The 23,971-nt window shown below is 52.2% G+C and overlaps 1 protein-coding gene across 6 annotated transcripts; it reads left to right on the top strand.

The window, feature by feature from the left end:
- The first annotated feature begins 415 nt into the window (after nt 1-415).
- On the top strand, nt 416-22,749 carry PGLYRP2 (peptidoglycan recognition protein 2). 6 transcript variants are annotated; one of them, XM_039513673.1, is made up of 7 exons: nt 416-703; nt 9,944-10,071; nt 10,501-10,572; nt 12,932-13,846; nt 15,876-16,086; nt 21,701-21,995; nt 22,536-22,749. In XM_039513673.1, exons 2-7 carry the CDS (start codon nt 10,002-10,004, stop codon nt 22,536-22,538), a joined length of 1,566 nt encoding a protein of 521 aa, XP_039369607.1. In that variant the 5' UTR covers nt 416-703; nt 9,944-10,001; the 3' UTR covers nt 22,539-22,749. The 6 variants fall into 6 exon arrangements, with proteins under 6 accessions (XP_039369607.1, XP_039369611.1, XP_039369612.1 ...); XM_039513676.1 differs by lacking the exon at nt 416-703 and adding an exon at nt 2,011-3,154; XM_039513674.1 differs by lacking the exon at nt 416-703 and adding an exon at nt 4,313-4,350.
- Nucleotides 22,750-23,971: the final 1,222 nt, after the last annotated feature.

Here is a 23,971-nt window from a genome sequence, read left to right as displayed (position 1 = left end):
TGGTGCCACTCAATGGGACAGACCACCACACCCAGGAGGTATGTGGGTTACACACACACCTACACACCCCTACATGTGAACACACACCCACATACATTCATGCTCATACACACATGCTTGTACACACAGTTGCCTGTGGTTGCCCACATATGCACACACACAGGCTCACACTCCGCTTTCACTTTAACTTGCTCTGCTGGAACAAACCAGCCAAGCAAAGCCGGCTCTCTCCAGAGCCCCGTGTGTGTCTGACGCTCCCTGCCTGGCCCTGGGCCTTTCACAGCCACAGGGAGAAGTGCCAGCTCCACGCCCAGGGCTGAGGTGATCGTCATTCCATAGGAGCAGGGCCAAGAGGGTTCCTACTACAGAGAGCAGCTGGAGTGCCCAGGGGAATTCCTGGGGCAGGGAGTGGGGCTAGTGGGTGCAGGGGAGCTCCCTGGGAAGGTCAGGGAAGGCAGCAGTTCAGCAGTTCAGGAATCCCTGGGGAATTCCTGACTGGGGCAGGGAGCTGGCTGAGATGACATTAGCTGTTCAGTGAACGGGAGACGTGCCACTGCAGTGAAGTCATCGCAGATTTCTCATGCAGTCCCAGCTAATCACAGGATATATAAGAGCCACCGGAGCCTCCTACTGCCCAGGATCGCCAGAGAGTGGAGAGTGTCTGGCTGCAGGGAAAAGGGGCCCCGCGGGAGCTCAGCACCAGGTAAGTGCTGTTCATTAGAAGGGGATGATAAAGGTTGGATCAAGTCTCCTTTCTTCTCCTGCCCATCTCAGACTCTTTTCTGGGACGAAGTGGAGCTGGAGCAGTGATCCCTTCTGGAGGCTGGGCACCCAGGCCTGGGCAAAGTGCCACACACAGGGGGTCTCCATGGCTTGGCACAATGCGAGGACCTTCCCATGCCCATAACACCCTCGCTCACCACTGGACAGAGCGCTCCCCTCCCCACAGCATGGTTTGGTTAGGATGGGCGCCTTCCGCAGTCCTGAGCTTTCAGCTTTTCTCTGTCACGGCGGCCTGGGGTGACCCACTCCCCCATGTCTACCTCAGCTCCCTCATCTGGGCAATGCACAGTGACGCAGGAGCTCAGACCAACGAGGAGGATCCTCTCCCCGGGTCATGCGGATTCCTTGGCTAATCCCCATGTGGTGTCATGGCCATGCCAGAAGCTATGTGGATGTTAAGAATCATCACTGCCCAGGAGATCTGAGCTCCATTCCTGGCTCTGCCACCAACTCCTTGGGCAGCCTGGACTGAGTCATTTCCCCTCTCTGGGCCCAGCTGCCCCCCGCCCCGACCTGTTACTGGTAGATGCCGGTGCTGACCCAGGCCGCCAAGCACCATGGAGCAAAGAGGCCAATTTTAGCAGTAAGTCAGATCCCCTGGCCACCCGCTGCCTGGGTCACCTCTTCCCCCAGGTGACGCGAGTCGCCCTCCAAAGCTATTGCTGGGCCTGAGGGGCAGCCACACAAGCCATGCGGATGGGCAGCTCCCAGGAATCTCACCCGGGGGCGGGTTTCCCCTAGTGCCTGCTTCACCCTCAGGGTCCATCCGTGCAGAAGTTTCTGCCCAAGCTAGGGCACTAACAGCAGCAGTGTGGCCATGGCAAAACACACACACACACTCTACCTCTTTGGCAAGTCATTGGTTTCTCTTCTCCAGGCAGGGAGAAAGAACCCGTCTGACCAGGCTGGGTTGCTCCGGGGCTAAGGGAGCTGGGTGACAGAGGTGGGCGGTGACTGTAGGGTGAGACTGTCACTTCCCCCTCTGCCCGCCCAACAGGATCACAGCAAACAAAACCAGCTCAGCCCGCAGGGGAAGAGTTCAGTCCAGGGCCTGGTGCATTCTGGGAGCAGGGACGGTAGAGAGAAAGGGCAGATACAGAGCAGCTCTGAACACTCTGCACACAACTGCCTGCCCTGACCTGGAACCCCTGCTATCCCAGCCCTGAGCATCCCAGGCACCCCTCTGCTGGTGCCCCTCAATCCCAACCACAGCCCCTGCTATCCCAGCCCTGCCCCCCAGCTCTCACGCCTGACCTACAGCCCCTGCTATCCCAGCCATGAGCACCCCAGTCACATCTCTGCTGGCACCCCTCACTTCCGACCCGCAGCCCCCAGCTCTCTCATCCCTATCCTGTTTTCCTCCCTCCCACCTCTGCCCCGCTGTGCTACGGCTCCAGGGGCGCAGTCTGGCCCTGTTCATTTCCCTCCAGGAGCTGCCATACCAGCACACAGAACCTGGTGCGTGGTGAATGGGAAAGCACCCACCTAGCCCACAGAACACTCAGCATGGCCTTCCAGCACAGCAAAGAGTCGCCCGGGCAAAGGTGGAGGAGAACAGACCAGGGCAGGGTTTCTCCTGGGTAGGGTCTGCTCCCCCCACCCCCCGAGGCCCCCATGGCAAATGTTGTGCCTTGCCCACCCCCCTGACACCACTGGGAGCTGAGTGCTCAGAGCAGGAAATCAGAGTGAGCCCAGGACAAGGACGATGTGATTGACCCAGGCCAGGAGATTCAGCTGGAGTTCAAGGTACAAGCTGGACAGGCTGACAATGTTCAGTCAGGGCCCCAAAGACCCTCAGCTCTTCCCCCCCCCCCCACTCCCCGCATAGTGCCATGAGCTGGGAATGTGAGAGAACTGCAGGTGTCCTTAGAAGTCAGGCCAGTCTGGGGACCCCTGGAAAGTCCAATCCTAGTGGCGTGGCAGGGGCAGACCAGTGCACCAGGGCAGGGAGCAGAGCTCTGCTGTTCAGGGGAGCCTGGCAAGGGTAGCTCCACAGGCAGCCTGAGGGATGGGCCAGGGCAGGGCTATTTGTGGGCTCGACTGCACTTCCACACGGGAGGGTGCTGTACTCACCAACCTGGGGAGCAGTGATTTATCCCTGGGCCCTTGAGTCCTGCTGAGAGGGGTCTAACAGCAGCCAGAGGCTGGGCATGGAAGCTAGACAGACCCAGACTGGAAATAAGATGCAAATTACTAACCTTGGCACAGCCTAGCCGGGCCACAGGGACTTCCCAGCACCAGGGATTTTCAATCCAGCCTGGCTGATTTCCAAAGATCTGCTCTAGTCTCAGCTGGAATTGTCTGGGGAAAGGTCTCTGGCCTGTGTTGGGGGAGGGGGCAGGCTAGAGGATCTCTGCAGCCCCCCTCCACTGTGAGTGTCCCTGGCTGCACTCTGGAAATCCGCATCACCTGCTTCCCCTTAGCGAGGGCCTGGTCACTTTAGAATCTCCTCCCCCTCCACCCCCATCCGGCATTTCAGCACCATGCCAGGGTAGGTGCTGGGGAGCCCTGCCAGCTCCAGGCAGCCGGAGCTGAGCCATTCGTACCAGGCCAGAGCTCTCCTCAGGAGCCCCTCAGCCACCGAGATCCAGGGCTGACTCCCCAGGGAGCCACCCAGCCCCAGAGCCCACTTCCCATCTGAAGCCCACAGCCCAAGTCCCTCCCCTGCAGTGACACTCAGGTTCAGCTGGGTACTGCCCCCTCTGGCCTCCTGCCTAGTCCCCTGTGGGGGCTCACTGCATCCCATGGTTACCTCCTGCCTTCTGAGTTACTCCGGGTGTGCAGGCAGCAGGCCTGGGGCCTCCAGAGCAACAGGAAGTGATGGGATGGGAGGGAGCAGGGAGCTCCGTGGAAGAGGGACAGGAGGGGACAGAGCAGGCTATGGCAGAGGGACGGGGGGAGCAGGAAGCATTGAGGCAGGGGGACAGGAGCAGGCAGGGAGTGCAGGGGCGGAAAGACAGAGGGAGCAGGGAGCCCTCGGACAGGAGGGGGCAGGGAGCCCTCGGGCAGGGGGACAGGACGGGCTAGGGAGGGCTGGGGCGGAAGGACACTCTGGGGCACATGACATATTAGGAGAGTATGTAGTTTGCATCTGTGGAGGCTGGTAGGGGCAGTGTGCTGGGAGAGAAGCTGAGCCCTGCTTAGCGGGCGGGGCTCCTCTGCTTAGGGATCCTATAAAGGTAGCCAGCCAGTCAGGCATCTGCATAGACAGCTGCAACAGCACAGGAGCCAGCAAACAGAGCTGTAAACAGGGGAGTTTACAGGAGGAGACTTAGAGACCTAGGCTGAGGAACTGACAGCCTAGTGAAGGGAGTGGGTGGTGTTCTGCCGGTATTCTGGTGCCTGTTGGGGGTTTGTTTTGGTTTGTGTTTCCTGGACTAACAGGTTTTAGGTGGGAAGGCTATGACCGATACAGAGGCAGCAGTGAAAGACACAATGAGGATGACTGGATGTGGAAGCTGCGGCATGTACATGATCCTGGAGGGGGTACCTGAAAAGAGTTTTGTCTGCATGAAGTGCCGCCTGATAGAACTGATGGAAGAAAAGATCCGAAGACTGGAGATGCAGGTGGAAACTCTGGTAGAGTGTAGAAGGGGGTTCAAGTGGATGATGGAGCAAAGACATGAGGAGGCTGAAGGAATAAGCTCAGACTTGCAGATGGAAACAGGGCCAAAGAATTCTGAGGGGAGACTGCTGGGTGAGGAAAGTGGACGGTGGAAGCATGTGACTAAGAGAACCAGGCAGAGAAAAAGACGGGCCAGTGAAGGAGAAATAGAGCTCAGGAACAGGTTTGCAGAGTTGGAAAATGAAGAAGGGGCGCAGCAGGTGCTCGCTGAAGGTGAGAGGGCAAGGAAGAAGAGAAGAGCAGCTAGTCCTACAGGAAGAGGGGAAGAGTCAATGGAGACCACACCAAATATGAGCCCCAGGAGGATACGGGATGGGTTGCGGAGGATTGCAAGGGACAATGGAAATCGAGAGGACTTGCAGCCAGAGGGAACAGGGGATAGACCGGAGAATCACACTGTCACCAGGAAAAGGCAGGTCTACGTGATTGGGGACTCCTTACTGAGAAGAATAGACAGGCCTGTAACTAGAGCTGATCCAGAGAACAGAAGGGTGTGCTGTCTGCCGGGTGCTAAGATACGGGATGTGGACCTGAGGCTGCAAAGGATCCTAACGGGAGCGGGAAAGAATCTGCTGATTGTCCTTCATGTGGGAACAAATGATATGGCTAGATTCTCGCTGGAACGTATCAAGGGAGACTATGTCCGACTGGGGAAGACGCTGAAGGAAATCGAGGCTCAGGTGATCTTCAGTGGGATTCTGCCTGTTCCTAGAGAAGGGCAACAAAGGTGTGACAAGATTATGGTGATCAACAGATGGCTCAGGCAGTGGTGCTATAAGGAGGGCTTTGGGATGTACGGCCACTGGGAAGTATTCATGGACAGAGGACTGTTCTCTCAGGACGGACTTCACCTGAGTAAGGAGGGAAATAGACTTCTAGGATGGAGGCTGGCACAACTGATTAAGAGAGCTTTAAACTAGGAATTTGGGGGAGATGGTTGGGAGATATCCAGGTAATCTCCACGCCGGAATTCAACATTGAGAGGGAAGAAAACAAAGTAAGAGAGGATGCAGCCATGGGCAGGAGAATGGACATAAGCAGGAATGGTAGTATAGATACCAGTCTAATTGGTGATACTGGTAGTAGAATGTCTGTGCCTAACCAGATAAAGAATGTCAGTGAAGCCAAACGGCAAAAATTAAGCTGTTTGTACACTAATGCGAGGAGCCCAGGAAACAAAATGGAGGAACTAGAGCTACTGGTGCAGGAAGTGAAACCGGATATTAGGGATAACAGAAACATGGTGGAATAGTAGTCATGACTGGAGTACAGATATTGAATGCTATGTGCTGTTTAGGAAAGACAGAAATAAAAGCAAAGGTGGTGGAGTAACATTGTATATCAATGATGAAGTAGACTGTAAAGAAATAAGAAGTGATGGAATGGATAAGACAGAGTCTGTCTGGGCAAAAACCACACTGGGAAAGAAAGCTACTAGAGCCTCCCCTGAGATAGTGCTTGGGGTGTGCTACAGACTGCCGGGATCTGATTTGGACATGGATAGAGACCTCTTTAATGTTTTTAATGAAGTAAACACTAATGAGAATTGTGTGATCATGGGAGACTTTAACTTCCCAGATATAGACTGGAGGACAAGTGCTAGTAATAATAATAGGGCTCAGATTTTTCTGGATGTGATAGCTGATGGATTTCTTCACCAAGTAGTTGAAGAACCAACAAGAGGGGATGCCATTTTAGATTTGGTTTTGGTGAGTAGTGAGGACCTCATAGAATAAATGGTTGTAGGCTGTATAAGTAGGGGCATTGCCAGCAGATTGAGGGACGTGATCATTCCCCTCGATTCAGCACTTGTGAGGCCTCATTTGGAGTACTGTGTCCAGTTTTGGGCCCCACACTACAAGAAGGATGTGGATAGATTGGAGAGAGTCCAGCGGAGGGCAACAAAAATGATTAGGGGGCTGGTCGAGTGATCATGAGCTAATTCAGTTCAAACTAGATGGAAGGATAAACAAAAATAGATCTGGGACTCGGGTTTTTTATTTCAAAAGGGCTAACTTTAAAGAATTAAGGAAATTAGTAAGGGAAGTGGATTGGACTGAAGAACTTGTAGATCTAAAGGCGGAGGAGGCCTGGAATTACTTCAAGTCAAAGTTGCAGAAACTATCAGAAGCCTGCATCCCAAGAAAGGGGAAAAAAATCATAGGCATGAGTTGAAGACCAAGCTGGATGAGCAAGCATCTTAGAGAGGTGATTAAGAAAAAGCAGAAAGCCTACAAGAAGTGGAAGATGGGTGAGATTAGCAAGGAAAGCTACCTTATTGAGGTCAGAACATGTAGGGATAAAGTGAGAAAGGCCAAAAGCCATGTAAAGTTGGACCTTGCAAAGGGAATTAAAACCAATAGTAAAAGGTTCTATAGCCATATAAATAAGAAGAAAACAAAGAAAGAAGAAGTGGGACCGCTAAACACTGAGGATGGAGTGGAGGTTAAGGATAATATAGGCATGGCCCAATATCTAAACAAATACTTTGCCTCAGTCTTTAATGAGGCTAATGAGGAGCTTAGGGATAATGGTAGGATGACAAATGGGAATGAGGCTATGGAGGTAGATATTACCACATCCGAGGTAGAAGCCAAACTCGAACAGCTTAATGGGACAAAATCAGAGGGCCCAGATAATCTTCATCCAAGAATATTAAAGGAACTGGCACATGAAATTGCAAGCCCATTAGCAAGAATTTTTAATGAATCAGTAAACTCATAGGTTGTACCGTATGACTGGAGAATTGCTAACATAGTTCCTATTTTTAAGAAAGGGAAGAAAAGTGATCTGAGTAACTATAGGCCTGTTAGTTTGACATCTGTAGTATGTAAGGTCTTGGAAAAAATTTTGAAGGAGAAAGTAGTTAAGGACGTTGAGGTCAGTGGTAATTGGGACAAAATACAACATAGTTTTACAAAAGGTAAATCGTGCCAAACCAACTTGATCTCCTTCTTTGAGAAGGTAACAGATTTTTTAGATAAAGGAAACGCAGTGGATCTAATTTACCTCGATTTCAGTAAGGCATTTGATACGGTTCCACATGGGGAATTATTAGTTAAATTGGAAAAGATGCGGATCAATATGAAAATTGAAAGGTGGATAAGGATCTGGTTAAAGGGGAGACTACAACGTGTCGTATTGAAAGGTGAACTGTCAGGCTGGAAGGAGATTACTAGTAGAGTTCCTCAGGGATCGGTTTTGGGACCAATCTTATTTAATCTTTTTATTACTGACCTTGGCACAAAAAAAGTGGGAATGTGCTAATAAAGTTTGTGGATGACACAAAGCTGGGAGGTATTGTTAACACAGAGAAAGACCGGGATATCATACAGGAAAATCTGGATGACCATGTAAACTGGAGTAATGGTAACAGGATGAAATTTAATAGTGAAAAGTGCAAGGTCATGCATTTAGGGAGTAATAACAAGAATTTTAGTTATAAATTGGGGGCACATCAGTTGGAAGTAACAGAGGAGGAGAAGGACCTCGGAGTATTGGTTGATCACAGGATGACTATGAGCCGCCAATGTGATATGGCCGTTAAAAAAGCTAATGCAGTTTTAGGATGCATCAGGCGAGGTATTTCCAGCAAAGATAAGGAGGTGTTAGTACCATTATACAAGGCACTGGTGAGACCTCATCTGGAATACTGTGTGTAGTTCTGGTCTCCCATGTTTAAGAAGGATGAATTCAAAGTGGAACAGGTACAGAGAAGGGCTACTAGGATGATCCGAGGAATGGAAAATCTGTCTTATGAAAGGAGACTCAAAGAGCTTGGCTTGTTTAGCCTAACCAAAAGAAGGTTGAGGGGGGATATGATTGCTCTTTATAAATATATCAGAGGGATAAATATTAGGGAGGGAGAGGAATTTAAGCTTAGTACCAATGTGGACACAAGAACAAATGGATATAAACTGGACACTAGGAAGTTTAGACTTGAAATTAGATGAAGGTTTCTAACCATTAGAGGAGTGAAATTCTGGAACAGCCTTCCAAGGGGAGTAGAGGGGGCAAAAGACATATCTGGCTTTAAGACTAAGCTTGATAAGTTTATGGAGGGGATGGTATGATGGAATAGCCTAATTTTGGCAATTAATTTGGCAATTGATCTTTGATTATTAGCAGGTAAATATGCCCAGTGGTCTGTGATGGGATGTTAGATGGGGTGGCATCTGAGTTACTACAGATAATTCTTTCCTGGATGCTGGCTGGTGAGTCTTGCCCACATGCTCAGGGTTTAACTGATCGCCATATTTGGGGTCAGGAAGGAATTTTCCTTCAGGGCAGATTGGCAGAGGCCCTGGAGGTTTTTCGCCTTCCTCTGCAGCATGGGGCACGGGTCACTTGCTGGAGGATTCTCTGCAGCTTGAGGTCTTCAAACCACAATTTGAGGACTTCGATAACTCAGACATAGGTTAGGGGTTTGTTATAGGAGTGGGTGGGTGAGATTCTGTGGCCTGCATTGTGCAGGAGGTCAGACTAGATGATCATAATGGTCCCTTCTGACCTTAAAGTCTATGAGAGGCTGAGGGAATTGGGCTTGTTTAGTCTGCAGAAGAGAAGAGAGGGAGAATTTGATAACAGCCTTCAACTACCTGAAGGGGGGTTCCAAAGAGGATGGATCTAGGCGGCTCTCAGTGGTGGCAGATGACAGAACAAGGAGCAATGGTTTCAAGTTGCAGTGAGGGAGATCTAGGTTGGATATTAGGAAACACTATATCACTAGGAGGGTGGTGAAGCACTGGAATGGGTTACCTAGGGAGGTGGTGGAATCTCCATCCTTAGAGGTTTTTAAGGCCTGGCTTGACAAAGCCCTGGCTGGGATGATTTAGTTGGAGTTGGTCCTGCTTTGAGCAGGGGGTTGGACTAGATGGTCTCTTTTATGATTCTATGACAGAAGGGGCAGGGAGCCCTGGGATGGAAGGACTGGAGGGGGCAGGCAGTGCTGGGGCAGATGGACAGGAGGGGGCAGGGAGGGATGGGATGGAAGGACAGGAGGGGATAGGGAGCACTGGGGCAGAGGTACGGGGGGCAGGGTTCCCTGGCAGCAGAGGGACAGGACGGGGCAGGGAGGGCTGGGGTGGAGGGACAGGACGGGGCAGGGAGGGCTGGGGTGGAGGGATGGACTGGACGGTTGCCGGGAGACAGGGGCAGTGGACTCTGGACAGGATGAATAAGCCTGTGGACAGCCAGGAGGGGGCGCTGCAGTGACTTTGCTGCAGGCTGGCTGTGTTCTGGAGCCTGTGCCATCCCTAAGGGGGAATGCTCTGGGGGTAGGGGGATCTCTGTGTTTGTGGAGGGCTGTGGGGCTGCAGATTCTCATGTGGGCTCAGCAGCGAGGCTGGGCCATCCTGCCCCATGTGTCACCCACTCCCCAACCAGCCCCTGAGTGCTGACAGGCAAGCTCAGCTCCAAGGTGAAGGGGCAAAGTCTGGGAGTGCACAGCACTGCCCTTCACCCACTCACAGGCGCAGCAGCCCTGAGGATGGAGACTTTGACACCCGTCTATTGATTTTTGCTGTGTCCCTGTAGGGAGCCATGCTGTTAGCTCTGTCCTAAGACCAGGAGACTGGTGCTGTCCTTGGAGAAGATGGGCCAGACAAAGCTGTGGTTCCTTGCTGTGCTGCTGGGTCTCTGCACCTGGCTGGAGCCTGGCAAAGGTAGGCGCATAGCCGGAGCAGCTCTGCAGTGGGGAGACCTGTGTGGTTGCTAGAACAGCTCAGGTGAGGTGAGAGGCTGAAAGGGATGGGAATAAAACCACAGCTTTCCTTTCTGATACCAGCCCAGGTCACGGGGAAGAGGTGAGGAATATCACCCTGATGGCTTTTTGCCTCCTGCGTTTCATTCAGCTCCTGCACTGGAGCCAGAGGGGTCGGTTTCATGCTAGCTTAGCGCTGCCCTGACGAATGCCACCAACCCCAGGGAGAGTTTGTGTGACTGGGGAGTGAAATTGCATCCGTCCTTTCCTGATCATCCCTAGGGGCTCAGGATGAGTGATGGGGCTGGGGGCCAGGAGGTTCGGGGCCTGGGACTGGCTTCTGCAAGTTTCACTTTGCTTCTAATCCACTTCTAATCAATTACTCTCCTAGGCTCTCATGTACCCCCAGATGCAATGTCTGGACTGGGAAGGCTGCAGGGGATCGCACAGCCACCCCCACATGGTCAGAAATCATGAGTCTGACCCCCTAAACCTTGAAATTTAGAAGAAACAATACATTCTGAGTGCTGATTCTTTGTGTTCTGGTTTTGGAGCCATTGGGGTCACACTGGGGTCACCTCTGTTGGCAGGAGAGCTAGAAACTCACCTTTTTTATAATGACAGCTGAGATTCTGACCTAATCCCAGGACTGCAGAAGCTGGGTCTTTAGGTAAAAGTTCCACTCTCAGCAGGCTCTCGTTAGGACCCCAAGCATGGGAATGCTCACTGGGGGATGTCTGACCAACATGAAATCTAGTCCATTTAAACCTAGCTTGTGAAGATCTAGCTACCTCACTCGCTGAGGTACTTGGGGACCCCATTACCGGAGAGTGTGAGCACCTCTCCATCTTTAACATGTGAACGCTCACGCAACATGGGGCAGAGCTATTGCCCAGTTTGAGAGATGGAAACTGAGGCTAAATAAGGGTACGTCTACACTGGGACTGGAGGAGCAGACCTCCTGTTTTGCCCGCAAATACCCAACCAACCAGCAAGGGGAAAGTGACTGTATGGGGCACAGAATGAAAGTGACTCGTTGCAACCTGCTGCATAATGATCAAAGGAGCTAGCTGGGAAAGAGAGGAAGTGTGGTGGGGGTGGCTGGGTTGGGATTTATTCCCTCCAATCGCTCTCAGTGAGTGGGATCTCAGGGATCACCTGGGACGATAGCAGGGGATGCCAGGCATACAGGAGTGGAGGGTTCACATTGTCCCGTCTCTCTTAAGTGTTATGTTTCTTCAAACTATTTTACAAAACAACCCGAAATCTTCAGCCTCAGAGTTGGGCAGCGACCGTGTTTGTGCTCTCTACACAGCATTAGCAATACAGGGACCCCACATTGGCAGAACGGGATCCCAAACAGCCATGCGAGTTAATGATGTACAAACACCCGGCCCTTGGGCAGGGGTCTGGCTGGCTTCTGCAACAGAAAGACAGGGATGCCACTAGAGGGCTCCAAACTATTAAAGGGACATTACCCAATTCCTGTACACTACATACTCTTTCTCCTTTAGTGTGAAAGGGTAGGCCAGAAAGAATTACCAATGTATTACTATCAGTAATACACTCCATGCTACAAATGCCAACTGCAAAGAAATCCAAATAACACTTCAGGTGTCTTCTAAGCCCCTGGGGAGGTACTCCAGCATCCTTGGTGCACTCCACATTGCCCTCAGCAAGCTGAATGCAATTGTCTGATGCTGCTCTTGCCACCTGGGGGCAACATGTTTTGCCCTGACCAGCCCATCTTCTGTGTGTGCCCCAATATCTTGCAATTCCAGCAGAGTGTGTCCTTGAGCCAACCACTTGTATTGCAAGACAGTTTGTGACAGCGAAAGCAAACAGCTTTCCAGTGGGCTCGGAGTTGTGTGTGTTCTCTGCTTGACCCCCAGTGTATCTGTGGCACAGATCACTTGATGCTGTTGAAACTCTGTAGCATCTTTAGTAGCCACCTCCATTGATGCAGCAATTTCTTGGCCCCCCCCTACAGCCACATCAGCCTGTCAATATCCGGGTTTGGATTGCTTCATTTTGCAGACCACACACTGATCAGTCCTGTGTTGCCTCATTTCAACTGTCTCTAAACTAGCAGCATTCTGTTAATTTCCTTAATCCAGCCACACAGTCAGGAACAGTTTCAATTGCTTTTGGATTCCATCTCGAAACGTGGAGATGCCCTGGCTGCAGCCACCAGCAGCCTGGGGGAGAGATGGTTTGGTAGGATTCCCACAGTCTCTGCCAGAGACTGCCATCTGTCTGATGGTTTGTAGGGGCTGTTAGGCCACACAGCGCGTTATCAGCTTGAACCCCCAGTACACCCAGGGCTTGTTTTCATGATGCTGCACTCCGGACTCCAGGGGTATAACCTGCAGAGTACTCTGCTGTGTACTACTCTCAGTGCCCCATGTGGACGCTGCTGGCATGAACGAAAGGGTACGGAGTGCACATTAATGTAGCCCTGTTTAAACAGGTCTAGATCAGCATGAGGTTTCCCTTTAGAGCATGCCAACAGGTCACATGGGGCAGTTTGAGCACAACATGTTAGAGCAGTTCACACCCCTCAGTCCAGACCGCAGCGCCATGTGGACAAGACCTCAGTAAACTGCCACAACAGCAACAGTTCTGTGCTGTTCCAGTCCCTCAGCCCAGGTGGCCCAGAGCGCGACTGAGCTCTCAGACTAGCCTGTTTTCCCCGATAGCACCCATCCCTGGGAGTGCAAAACTTCCTGACTTGGGCTGCCCATTGCTTAGCCCAGTGAGCAGTGCAGGGGCCAGGCAGCCAGGCAGGGATCTGACAGCCTCTCCTGCTCCTCCCTTCCCAGGCTCCCTCCCGTTTCACATGAACTCCGTGATCCAAGTCGCAGAAGTGCTGGAATCTCACCACCTGGACGGACACCTCAACCTGACCGTGACGGAGCTCGCCCGAGGCCTGGGCTGCTGTGACAGCGAGTTCTACCAGCTCCTGCTGGGGGAGGCACCCGCCGTGCCCCCGGACCTGCCCTTCCTGAGCCAGGAGCAGAGATCCTTCCTCATGCGCCTCGTGAAGCACAAAGTCCAGGCCTCCTCGACTGAGCAGGGGGTGGTGTTGCTCCCTGATGGCACCACAGTGGCTGTAAGCCCCTTGGTTGCTGGGATTGAAGCAGGGCTGAAGGGGAGGCGGGAGATGCCACTGCCCCCTGAGGCTTTAGAGCTTTTGCTAGTTACAACTGAGCCCTTGAACCAGACACATCCGGAGCTGCCCCTGACTATAGATGCCCTCTATGCAGTGACCATTGCCAAGGCCCTGGGCGTGGCCTTTCTCCTGGCCCAGGCCAACGAGAGCCAGGTGCCCATGGGGCCGAATGGCTGCTGGGACAGCGTGTCCAAGCCCCAGAACTTCACCCTCCTGGGCCGCCCGTCACACCTCACTGATGCCTTCGTCAATGGGGCGCTGGACGGGGTGATCTTGGGGGCACACCTGGCAGGGCAAGGTGTGCCCGCAGCCCCGCTGAGCACCCTGCTGAGAGAGTACTACGCTGGGGACGGCCTGGCCGGAGATAGCCAGGCCAGAAGCAACTTCAGGCGCCAGAACTTTGTGCAGCTCACCGAGGCCAGGCAGCTGGAGGAGCAGGTGGTGCATTCCCTCCAGCTGCTCCGAGCGCTGCCTCGGATGGCGCCGCTGCTTAGCGGGGTTGGGGACGAGGAGCTGCTGGCTGCTGCGAGCCGGGCGGTGCAGGAGTTCACGGAGGCCTACCTGGGTAGGTGCTTATTTCTCTCCCCTCACCAGCCGGGGCGATGCTACACTAACAGGACTACATGGTTCTAGAGATGAGCCCGGAGCAAACGCCACCCCTGGCCCATGTGGGGCTTACAGCAACACCTGCTGAATCCCAGCTCCCGGGCTGTGGGGAGTTCCATTCACATCTGAACTCTAGAACCCCAGATCCACACTTTGGGGACTGCCCATTGCAGGAGACGGTGCGGCTCTGGGCCTCAGGTCCGGTTCTGCCCTTTGCAGCTCACAGTACAGCTCTGGGCCTCAGGGCCGGTTCTGCCTCTTGCAGCTTACGGTGCGGCTCTGGGCCTTAGGGCCAGTCCTGCCTCTTGCAGCTTACGGTGCGGCTCTGGGCCTTAGGGCCGGTCCTGCCCCTTGCAGGTCACGGTGCGGCTCTGGGCCTCACGGCCGGTTCTGCCTCTTGCAGCTTACGGTGCGGCTCTGGGCCTTAGGGCCGGTCCTGCCCCTTGCAGGTCACGGTGCAGCTCTGGGCCTCAGGTCCAGTTCTGCCCCTTGCAGGTCACGGTGCGGCTCTGGGGCCTCGGGTCCATTTCTGCCCCTTGCAGGTCACAGTGCGGCTCTGGGGCCTCGGGTCCGTTTCTGCCCCTTGCAGGTCACGGTGCGGCTCTGGGGCCTAGGGTCCGATCTGCCCCTTGCAGGTCACGGTGCGGCTCTGGGCCTCAAGTCCGGTTCTGCCCATTGCAGGGAGATGGTGCGGCTCCAGGCCTCGGGTCCAGTTCTGCCCCTTGCAGGTCACAGTGCAGCTCTGGGGCTCAGTCTGGTTCTGCCCATTGCAAGGAGATGGTGCGGCTCCAGGCCTCAGGTCTGGTTCTGACCATTGCAGGTCATGGTGCGGCTCTGGGGCTCAGGTCTGGTCCTGCTCATTGCAAGTCACGGTGAGACTCTGGGGCTGGGGTCCAGTTCTGCCCATTGCAGTTCATGGTGCGGCTCTGGGCCTCGGGTCCGGTTCTGCCCCTTGCAGGTCACGGTGCGGCTCTGGGTCTCAGGTCCGGTTCTTCCCCTTGCAGGTCACGATGCGGCTCTGGGGCCTCGGGTCCAGTTCTGCCCCTTGCAGGTCACGGTGCGGCTCTGGGGCCTCGGGTCCGGTCTGCCCCTTGCAGGTCACGGTGCAGCTCTGGGGCTCAGTCTGGTTCTGACCATTGCAGGTCATGGTGCGGCTCTGGGCCTCAGGTCTGGTTCTGCCTGTTGCAGGTCATGGTGCGGCTCTGGGCCTCGGGTCCGGTTCTGCCCATTGCAGGGAGACCGTGTGGCTCTGGGCCTTGGGTCTGGTTCTGCCCATTGCAGGTCACGGTGTATCTCTGGGACTCGGGTCTGGTTCTGCCCACTGTAAGGAGACCGTGTGGCTCTGGGGCTCGGGTCCGGTTCTGCCTGTTGCAGGTCACGGTGTGTCTCTGGGCCTCGGGTTCGGTTCTGCCTGTTGCAGGTCACGGTGTAGCTCTGGGCCTCAGGTCCGGTTCTGCCTGTTGCAGTGAGACGGTGAGGTTCAGGTCCAGTTCTGTGTTTGGGCCACTCTCTCATTCGAAACAGGACCCTTTGGGAGTGGGTTCCCCCCATTGTTCCTTTCTCCTGAAAGGGGAGGGGAACCCGCCAATAAACTTTTTTTTAAAAACATTTTGTTGAAAACATTTGAAAGATAAACCCCCAAATGGCTGGAAGAGATTGAACATTTCTCATTTAGAAACTGCTTGTTTCTTGTTTAGAAGCAGCCTGGCTAGGCCTCCCCTCCTGGCAGCGTGTTCCCTACCTCGGCCCCACAGTGTCCTGGGGATGGTAGGGGGCAGCATTACACAACTGTATCATGGGGGAAACTGAGGCACGTGGGGGTGGGGACTTGTGGGATACAGCAGGAACTGTGGTCAGAACCAGAGCTTCCAGCACTCAGCTAGTCCTCTCGCTCTGGCAAATAGACTGCAATACCAAGCAACTTCTTTGGCAGCATGAGGGGCTTGGGTTCAGGGGGCCTGTGTCTCACCCTGTGCGTTTGCCTCCAGAATGCCCAGCCATCATCCCCCGCTGCATGTGGGGGGCCAGGCCCTACAAGGGGACTCCCACGCAGCTCAAGCTGCCCCTGAGCTTCGTGTACATCCACCACACCAGCTCACCCAGCCAGCCCTGCCGGACCTTCCCCGAGTGCGCTGCTGACATGAGGGCCATGCAGCGCTTCCACCAGGACGACCGTGGTTGGGACGACATAGGCTACAGGTGAGCAGGAGCATGGCCTTCCCAGAATGCACTGGGCTCGGCTAGTGCCCATCAGATGGTTTGGGACTGGGCAGCCCATGAGAAAGCCTAGGGGGAGGGCCCTTGCCGCCTGGAGCCTTGCATCCCTGAAACACAGCACTGATGATGTGCAGTGTCTGCTGTGTCCTGGCTCTGCTTCAGGCCTCCCACCCAGCCCTGCAGCAGATCCTTGGCCAGCTTGAGCCTTCACAGTCCTGGCTACAGTGAACACTGATCAATGGGGGCCTCAGTGCGGGCTGTGACGCCTTGACATAAAAGCAACTCTCCTTTTCCTGCTGGAGGAATAGGGGCTATGACACATAGGTGAGCCACTTTCATTCCATCCTGACAAGAGCAGTGGGTGCCATACCTCCCCAACTCACTTCTCCCTTCCCATTCCCTCCCTGGTTCTGAGCATTCTTCCCCCTAGTCTGGATGCCCATCCCCACCTTAGAGCCACCCTCTGCTCCACAAAGGCCACTAGCCTCCTATGGCTCAAACTCAGCCCCCCACATGAGAGTACAGGACAGACCCCAGCAGCTCCCCTCCCCCCCCCCCCGCACTGCAATATACAGTCTTGATGATTCAACAGGAGTAGCTTCCCCAAGCTGAGGGAGAGGATGAGCCAAACTGATGGGGAGGAAACATTTGCACAGAAAAAAAAATGTGAATGAAAATTGGGAGTTCTTTAAGAAGCATTTATTAGGTGTCCAAAACACCATGACTCCACGATCCAGAAAGAGGGTGGCTGTGGCTAAAAGCCCATCCTAGCAACAATTAGAAATAAAAAAGCAATATATAAAAAAGAGAAAAAAGAGAAATGGATGGCAATCAATATAAATTAGAAATTATGAAAGGTAGGAAATTGATGGGGAAGCTAAAGACACCAGAGAAAAATACATGGCTGGCAGGGCTAAGGACAATAAGGAGTTTTTAAAGTATATTAGGAATAAAAAAATATTCCCAACAATAACATAGGCCCATCACTAGACGGAGATGGTAAAATTGTTCATAATAATGCAAATAAGGCAGAAGTATTAAATAAATATTTCTGTCTGTATTTGGAAAGAAACAGGATGATCTTGAATCACATGGGGATGATGAAGAAGGATTTTAGGCAACAGCTACTAGGGTAAACATTTTAAATTAGTAAACCCTGATAATTTGCACACAAGAATCCTAAAAGAGTTGGCTGAGGAGATCTCCAGCCCAAAGATGTTCATTTTTAATAAATTATGGGATATTGAGGAAATTCCAGAAGACTGGAAGAGTGCTAATGTTGCGCCAATATTCAAAAAGGGTAAGCAGTGTGATCTGCGTAACTGTGGGCCTGTTAGCCCGACATCATCCTCAGGCAAACTAAGGAAAAACCTGGTACAGGATTTATTTGATAAAGAATTAAACACTAGGAATATAATTAATGCCAGTCAATGTTAGGGGGCTTATTCCTTCACCCTCTCACTTCCCTGGTCCTTCTTGCATGAACAGAGAGCAACAATACCTGAAGTCTAAAGGCGCAAACAATTCGATGTTTATTGGGGTGAACTTCCAGCAAGCCTGATTCCAGTTTCCTTTCTTAGTGTCCCCCTTCCCAGCTCTGACACCACAGACTCTTGCCTGTGTCCCTGTTTCTGTTCCCATCTCCTGTTCCCATTTCCCCCTTTAGCAAAACATGATCCCAATTCCCCTACCCCCATCCCCAGTCCCTGTTCCCATCCCCTCCTCCCCCTTACTTCCTGATTGACTGCAGACTATATAGTAAAGCTTGAGTTCAGCTTAGTTATTCCTTAACCAATCATTTTACTGAAATTTAACTAACCAATCCTAACATATTGTAACATGGTTATTTAACCAATTATATCCCACCACCTTAATTGGTTTACACCCGACAAAATTAATTATACAGCAGACAGAAACAATCACAGAACCAGACAGAGATTATACAGACAAACAATAGGGAAGTGGAGACTACAGTGATAGAACAATACAAAAATGAGGATTTCACATCCCAGCTATTGATAAGTGAGTTCCTGCCAGACAGGATGCTATCAAACTAAGTTTCCTTTTACATCTTCTAGGCTCTTCCCTTTCTCTGGAGGTGATAAGAATATCAGGACAGGATTGTATTCCTAACAGCCCAATAGCATCTTATTTCACTGTGACTAGTTTTGAATGTGAGGATGTGACCATACATTTCCCAGTTTATGGCTGGTCTCTTCTGCTTAGCTGAAGAACCAGGCCTCAGACTGTCACAGTAAGAGAAGGCCATTACACAGACAGACAGTGATTTTTTTGATTCTTTCTTTTAAACTTCTATAACTAGCTAAGTGATAAGAATACACCTAAATTCTTAAAGTATAGGCCTTTGCAAACAGGCCTGAATATCTATATCCTAACAGTCAACACGGTTATATTGAAAATAGGTCTTGTCAAACAAAACGGATTTCATCCTTTGAGAATATTACAAGTTCAGTTGACAAAGGTAACTATGTAGATGTAATAGATTTTTGAAAGGCATTTTGCTTAGTACCGCATGGCATTCTGATTACAAAATCAGCACTATACACTGTCAATAGAGCATATATTAAATAGATAAGGCACTGGCTAAATGACAGAACTCAAAAACTAGTTGTCAATGGGGAACCATCATTAAATGGAAATGTTTCGAGGGAGGCTTCACAGGGATTGGTTCTGGGCCTGGCGCTATCCAACGCTTTTATCAATGATCTGGAAGTAAATACAAAATCGCTGCTGATAAAAGATTAGCAGGGTGGGAAATAATGATGAAGACAGAGCAGTCATACAAAACGATCAGGTTTGCTTGGAAACCTAGGTCCATTCAAAAAAATGCATTGTAATACAGTTGCATGCAAAGGTCTCCAGTCTAGTACCAAGGTCACACCTACATGTGGGGGCCTATATCCTGGAAAGCGGGGGCCAAAAAGCATTTTGGAGTCATAGGGGGACAAACAACTCAACATGAGCTCTCCAGTGGAATGTTGTGGCACAAAAAAGGGGTGTGAGTGCGACCCTTGGATGTGTAAACAGGGGAGCTGAGAGCAGGTGCAGAGGGTGATTTTCCCTCTGTCTACGGCATTGGAGAGACCAACACGGGCATACAGCGCCTCCTTCAGGTGTCCACGGTTTTAAAAGGATGTGGGAAAATTGGAGAAGGTACAGGAAAGAGCCACAGAAATGACGTGTGGGCTGGAGAATGTGCCTGACAGCGAGACACTTGAAGAGCTCAGTCATTTTAGTTTATCACAAAGATAGAGCAGTGACTTGCTGAGCCACTTGCAGAGAACACTGGGTACTGCTGGGCTGTAGCAGAGAATGGCACAACGAGACACAGTGGCTGGAAGCTAAAGCCAGACAAATTCAAACTAGAAATCAGGCACAAGTGTTTACCAGGGAGGGGGATGAACCACTGGCACAAACTCCCAGGGAAAGTGGTGGATTCTCCAGCTCTTGATGGCTCCAAAGCCAGGCTGGGGGCCTGGCTGGCAGATGCTTTAGCCAAACACAAGTTACTGGGCTTCAGGTGGGAGTAAGTGGTGAAATTCTCTGGCCTGGCTTATACAGGTCCTCTATGGTCTTAAATGCTATGAAACCTGAATCCCCAAGGGCAGGGACGTGCCTGGTACAGGGCTTTGTCACCAGGCACTGCCAAGCTCATGCAGACAGCCAGACCTGCTCTGGTCTCATGGGCACTACCCCAGAGAGCCATTCAATTCCAAGTGCTGGGAGAGCCCTGCTGAAGGGAGTGATGTAGGTGACATTTGCAGGGCAGCAGGCCAGTGCCACTCGAAAAAAGGCCAGGAGGGAGCACAGCTTGGTAAAATGAATCCATGCAAACCCCTATGAAGGCCTGGCTGCAAATTAAAGCTTCCTTCCTCTATCCCTGTGGGCACCCAGGAGGGCATGGGGCGCTGCATCCGAGGGTGCTAAAGGAGTTGGCCGATGAGATTGCAGAGCCATTGGCCATTATCTTTGAAAAATCATGGTGATCAGGGGAGGTCCCGGATGACTGGAAAAAAGCTAATGTAGTGCCCATCTTTAAAAAAGGAAAGAAGGGAGATCCAGGGAACTACAGGCCAGTCAGTCTCACCTCAGTCCCTGGAAAAATCATGGAACGGGTCCTCAAGGAATCAATTCTGAACCACTTAAAGGAGGAGAAAGTGATCAGGAACAGTCAGCATGGCTTCACCAAGGGCAAGTCATGCCTGACTAACGTAATTGCCTTCTATGATGAGATAACCGGCTCTGTGGATGAGGGGAAAGCAGTGGATGTGCTATTTCTTGACTTTAGCAAAGCTTTGGATACAGTCTCCCACAGTATTCTTGCCAGCAAGTTAAAGAAGTATGGGCTGGATGAATGGACGGTAAGGTGGATAGAAAACTAGCTAGATGGTCGGGCTCAAAGGGTAGTGATCAATGGTTCCATGCCTAGTTGGCAGCCGGTATCAAGTGGAGTGCCCCAAGGGTCGGTGCTGGGGCCGGTTTTGTTCAATATCTTCATTAACGATCTGGAGGATGGTGTGGACTGCACGTTTAGCAAGTTTGCAGATGACACTAAACTGGGAGGAGTGGTTAATACACTGGAGGGTAGGGATAGGATACAGAGGGACCTAGACAAATTAGAGGATTGGGCCAAAAGAAATACGATGAGGTTCAACAAGGACAAGTGCAGAGTCCTGCACTTAGGACGGAAGAATCCCATGCACTGCTACAGACTAGGGACCGAATGGCTGGGCAGCAGTTCTGCAGAAATGGACCTAGGGGTTACGGTGGACGAAAAGCTGAATATGAGTCAACAGTGTGCCCTTGTTGCCAAGAAAGCTAATGGCATTTTGGGTTGTATAAGTAGGGGCATTTCCAGCAGATCGAGGGACGTGATCATTCCCCTCTATTCAGCACGGGTGAGGCCTCATTTGGAGTACTGTGTCCAGTTTTGGGCCCCACACTACAAGAAGGATGTGGATAGATTGGAGAGAGTCCAGCGGAGGGCAACAAAAATGATTAGCGGGCTGGAGCACATGACTTATGAGGCGAGGCTGAGGGAACTGAGATTGTTTAGCCTGCAGAAGAGAAGAATGAGGGGGATTTGATAGCTGCTTTCAACTACCTGAAAGAGGGTTCCAAAGAGGATGGATCTAGACTGTTCTAAGTGGTAGAAGATGACAGAACAAGGAGTAATGGTCTCAAGTTGCAGAGGGGGAGGTTTAGGTTGGACATTAGGAAAAACTTTTTCACTAGTAGGGTGGTGAAGCACTGGAATGGGTTACCTAGGGAGGTGGTGGAATCTCCTTCCTTAGAGGTTTTTAAGGTCAGGCTTGACAAAGCCCTGGCTGGGATGATTTAGTTGGGTTTGGTCCTGCTTTGAGCAGGGGGTTGGACTAGATGACCTCCTGAGGTCCCTTCCAACCCTATGATTCTATGATTCTATGAACCCCATCCACCCTCCCTGGGTTGGAGTGGCACCCCTGTTTGGCAGCCAACCCACGTCTCTCTAGTGGGCTGAAAGCCCAGTTCCAAACTGCAAGGGAAACAGGATCTGTCTCCTTCTCAGCTTCTGTCTGCTCTTGCCCTTCTGCAGCTTCGTGGTCGGATCAGATGGGTACATGTACCAGGGCCGGGGTTGGCACTGGGTTGGCGCTCACACCCGTGGCTACAACAGTAAAGGCTACGGCGTGAGTTTCATTGGGAACTACATGGATACACTGCCGGAAGCATTTGCCCTCACACTGGTGCGTGACAATTTCCTGCCGTGTGCGGTGAAGGGCGCCAAGATCCGGGCCAACTACACAGTGCATGGGCACCGGCAGATGGTGCACACTGCGTGCCCGGGGAACCTACTCTACCGGGAGATCCAAACATGGCAGGGCTTCAAGGTGAGACCTCTCCCGCATGCTCCCCAGCACTCCCTCTCCACTAGGGGGCACTCTGCTAATGGGGCTGTGGGAGAGTGAAGATGCTTTGAAGGCTTCCAAGCCAGTGGCCCGTCTTGTCCTCCCTCCACCCCAGCAGCAAGGGCTCCCATCAGGGATTGCTCCCCTGCAGTCTACAGGGGAGACCAGCCCCCAAAGTCATGAGACTGGCTCAGACAGCATGAGATGTCTCCAGCTGATCACTGCTGGGTTCTGGCTCCTCGCCTTATGGTTCCTGAGCTGTTCGGAGTCACAGTTTCCAACTTTTCTCTCCAACCCCCAGGGCTTTCTAACTGGAAGCTGAGATTTGCTGCCCCGGAGATGGTGAAATGGCACGCTCCGGCTGCCCTGGGCAGTTCCGGGGAGCTGGCTCTTTTGGCCTCACTCATGCCCTGGGCAGGCTCTCTGGAGCTCAGTGTGTTGGAGTGTGGGAGGCTAGAAGGAATTGGGCATTTCCTGGACACACTGGGATCAAACCCATGTTTTCTCTCTTTGCTTTTGCAGTGAGAACTCCCGGCCATGGGTCATGATCCAGGTAATGACCCAGTTCAGGACACATCCCACCGGGACCCAGGACCATGCCTTCAGACTGCCCAGGGAGCAGGCTGCAGTGGCCTGTTCCCAGGAGGGTGGCTCAACGGAGGCCAGGGGGGCTTCGCTAGCCCCAGTAGTTACAATGTGCTGCTCTGCTCCTGTACTGAAAATCCCCCTCCAATAAAGCTGGTCATGGGAACATGATTCAGTGTCACTGCAGCCTGGCTTCCATTTGAGAGTCCCAATGCCATCACCCGGCTAAGCAGAGCAAAGTGCCCCTCAAGGTCCCCCTCATTACCCTCCCATCCCCACTGTGACTGAGGCGGGGAAACTGAGGGACAGAGAGGGGATGAGACTTGCCTATGGTCACCTATCCGGGCAGGGTGGATTAAATAATGAACTGAACCCAGAAGTCCTGGCTCAGACTCTTGTCCCCAGCCCTTCAGGACTGCAATCCCCGAGACAGGGAACTCGATAGTCTCTGGGTCACTGGCTTGAATGTGACCCCAGCTCAGCAGGCACCAGGAACCATGACAATCTGATGCCAAGTCACTGGCTGGGATGATGTGTGCCATTCCCCATCAGGATCGTTAAGTGCTCATCTCCCCGACAGGCCGGGTTGATGGCTTTCCCCCCTTATATATAAATGTATTTCCAGTGTTTGTGGCACTGTGACCCCCAGGACAGCAAGGTTGGGGAGGTGGCACATCACAAAGAGAACAAGAGGGGGCTGTTCTCTGGCAAGGAGCAGTGGGTGTGCAACGTGTGTGCGTGTGCATGTGTTTTCAGTGTGCAGTGTGTGTACCTGTGCACACACATTTTCAGTGTGTTGTAAGTGTGCATGCATGTGTATGTATGTGTGCTTGTGACATCTTGCTCAGGTCACCCATAGCTGCAAGCCACTGTGTTACCACGCTGCTAAGCTGTGGGTCATACCAGCCCGTCGGCCTTGCCAACAAACTCTCCAGGACTCTGCCAGTCCAAGCCTTGCCTTGCAGGTACCAGTCATTGAGCCCCAGCTTCCGTGTTCCCCAGAGATGGCTCCCTGCAGTGTGCAGTGCCTCTCACTGTGACACTCACAGAAGTTGTTACGTTCACTACCTCCACAGAGCCCACGCCAGACAGTCAGGTTAGCTGAAGACTCACACTTCACTTTAATGCACAGCACTGAGATGGTTTGTAATAAAACAGGAATTAATTTATGACCAAAGAACAGAAGCTTAAGTGATTTCAAATCAGAGTGAAAGTGACAGGAAAAGTTACAAACCAAACATGCTGTCTAGTGCCTAAAACTTAACTTCAGCAAGTTATGCTCTGTCTAAGCAGCTTTCTCATCTCAAGTCAGTTCCCAGAGATGTCAGCCCCTCGGCTGACGGATCCATCTGTCTCAAATTTCAAGAGCTCTG

Source organism: Mauremys reevesii, linkage group 25 (assembly GCF_016161935.1).
Source record: "Mauremys reevesii isolate NIE-2019 linkage group 25, ASM1616193v1, whole genome shotgun sequence".
Lineage (NCBI taxonomy): Eukaryota > Metazoa > Chordata > Testudines > Geoemydidae > Mauremys > Mauremys reevesii.
This window is presented reverse-complemented; position numbering and strand designations above follow the sequence as displayed.

Excerpts from the sequence above, each read along its gene's own strand:
- PGLYRP2 (XM_039513673.1), top strand. The coding sequence starts at position 10,002 with ATGGGCCAGACAAAGCTGTGGTTCCTTGCTGTGCTGCTGGGTCTCTGC. Across the intron at positions 10,072-10,500 it reads CTGGCTGGAGCCTGGCAAAG|GCTCTCATGTACCCCCAGAT; the intron begins GTAGGCGCATAG and ends TTACTCTCCTAG. Across the intron at positions 10,573-12,931 it reads CGCACAGCCACCCCCACATG|GCTCCCTCCCGTTTCACATG; the intron begins GTCAGAAATCAT and ends CTCCCTTCCCAG.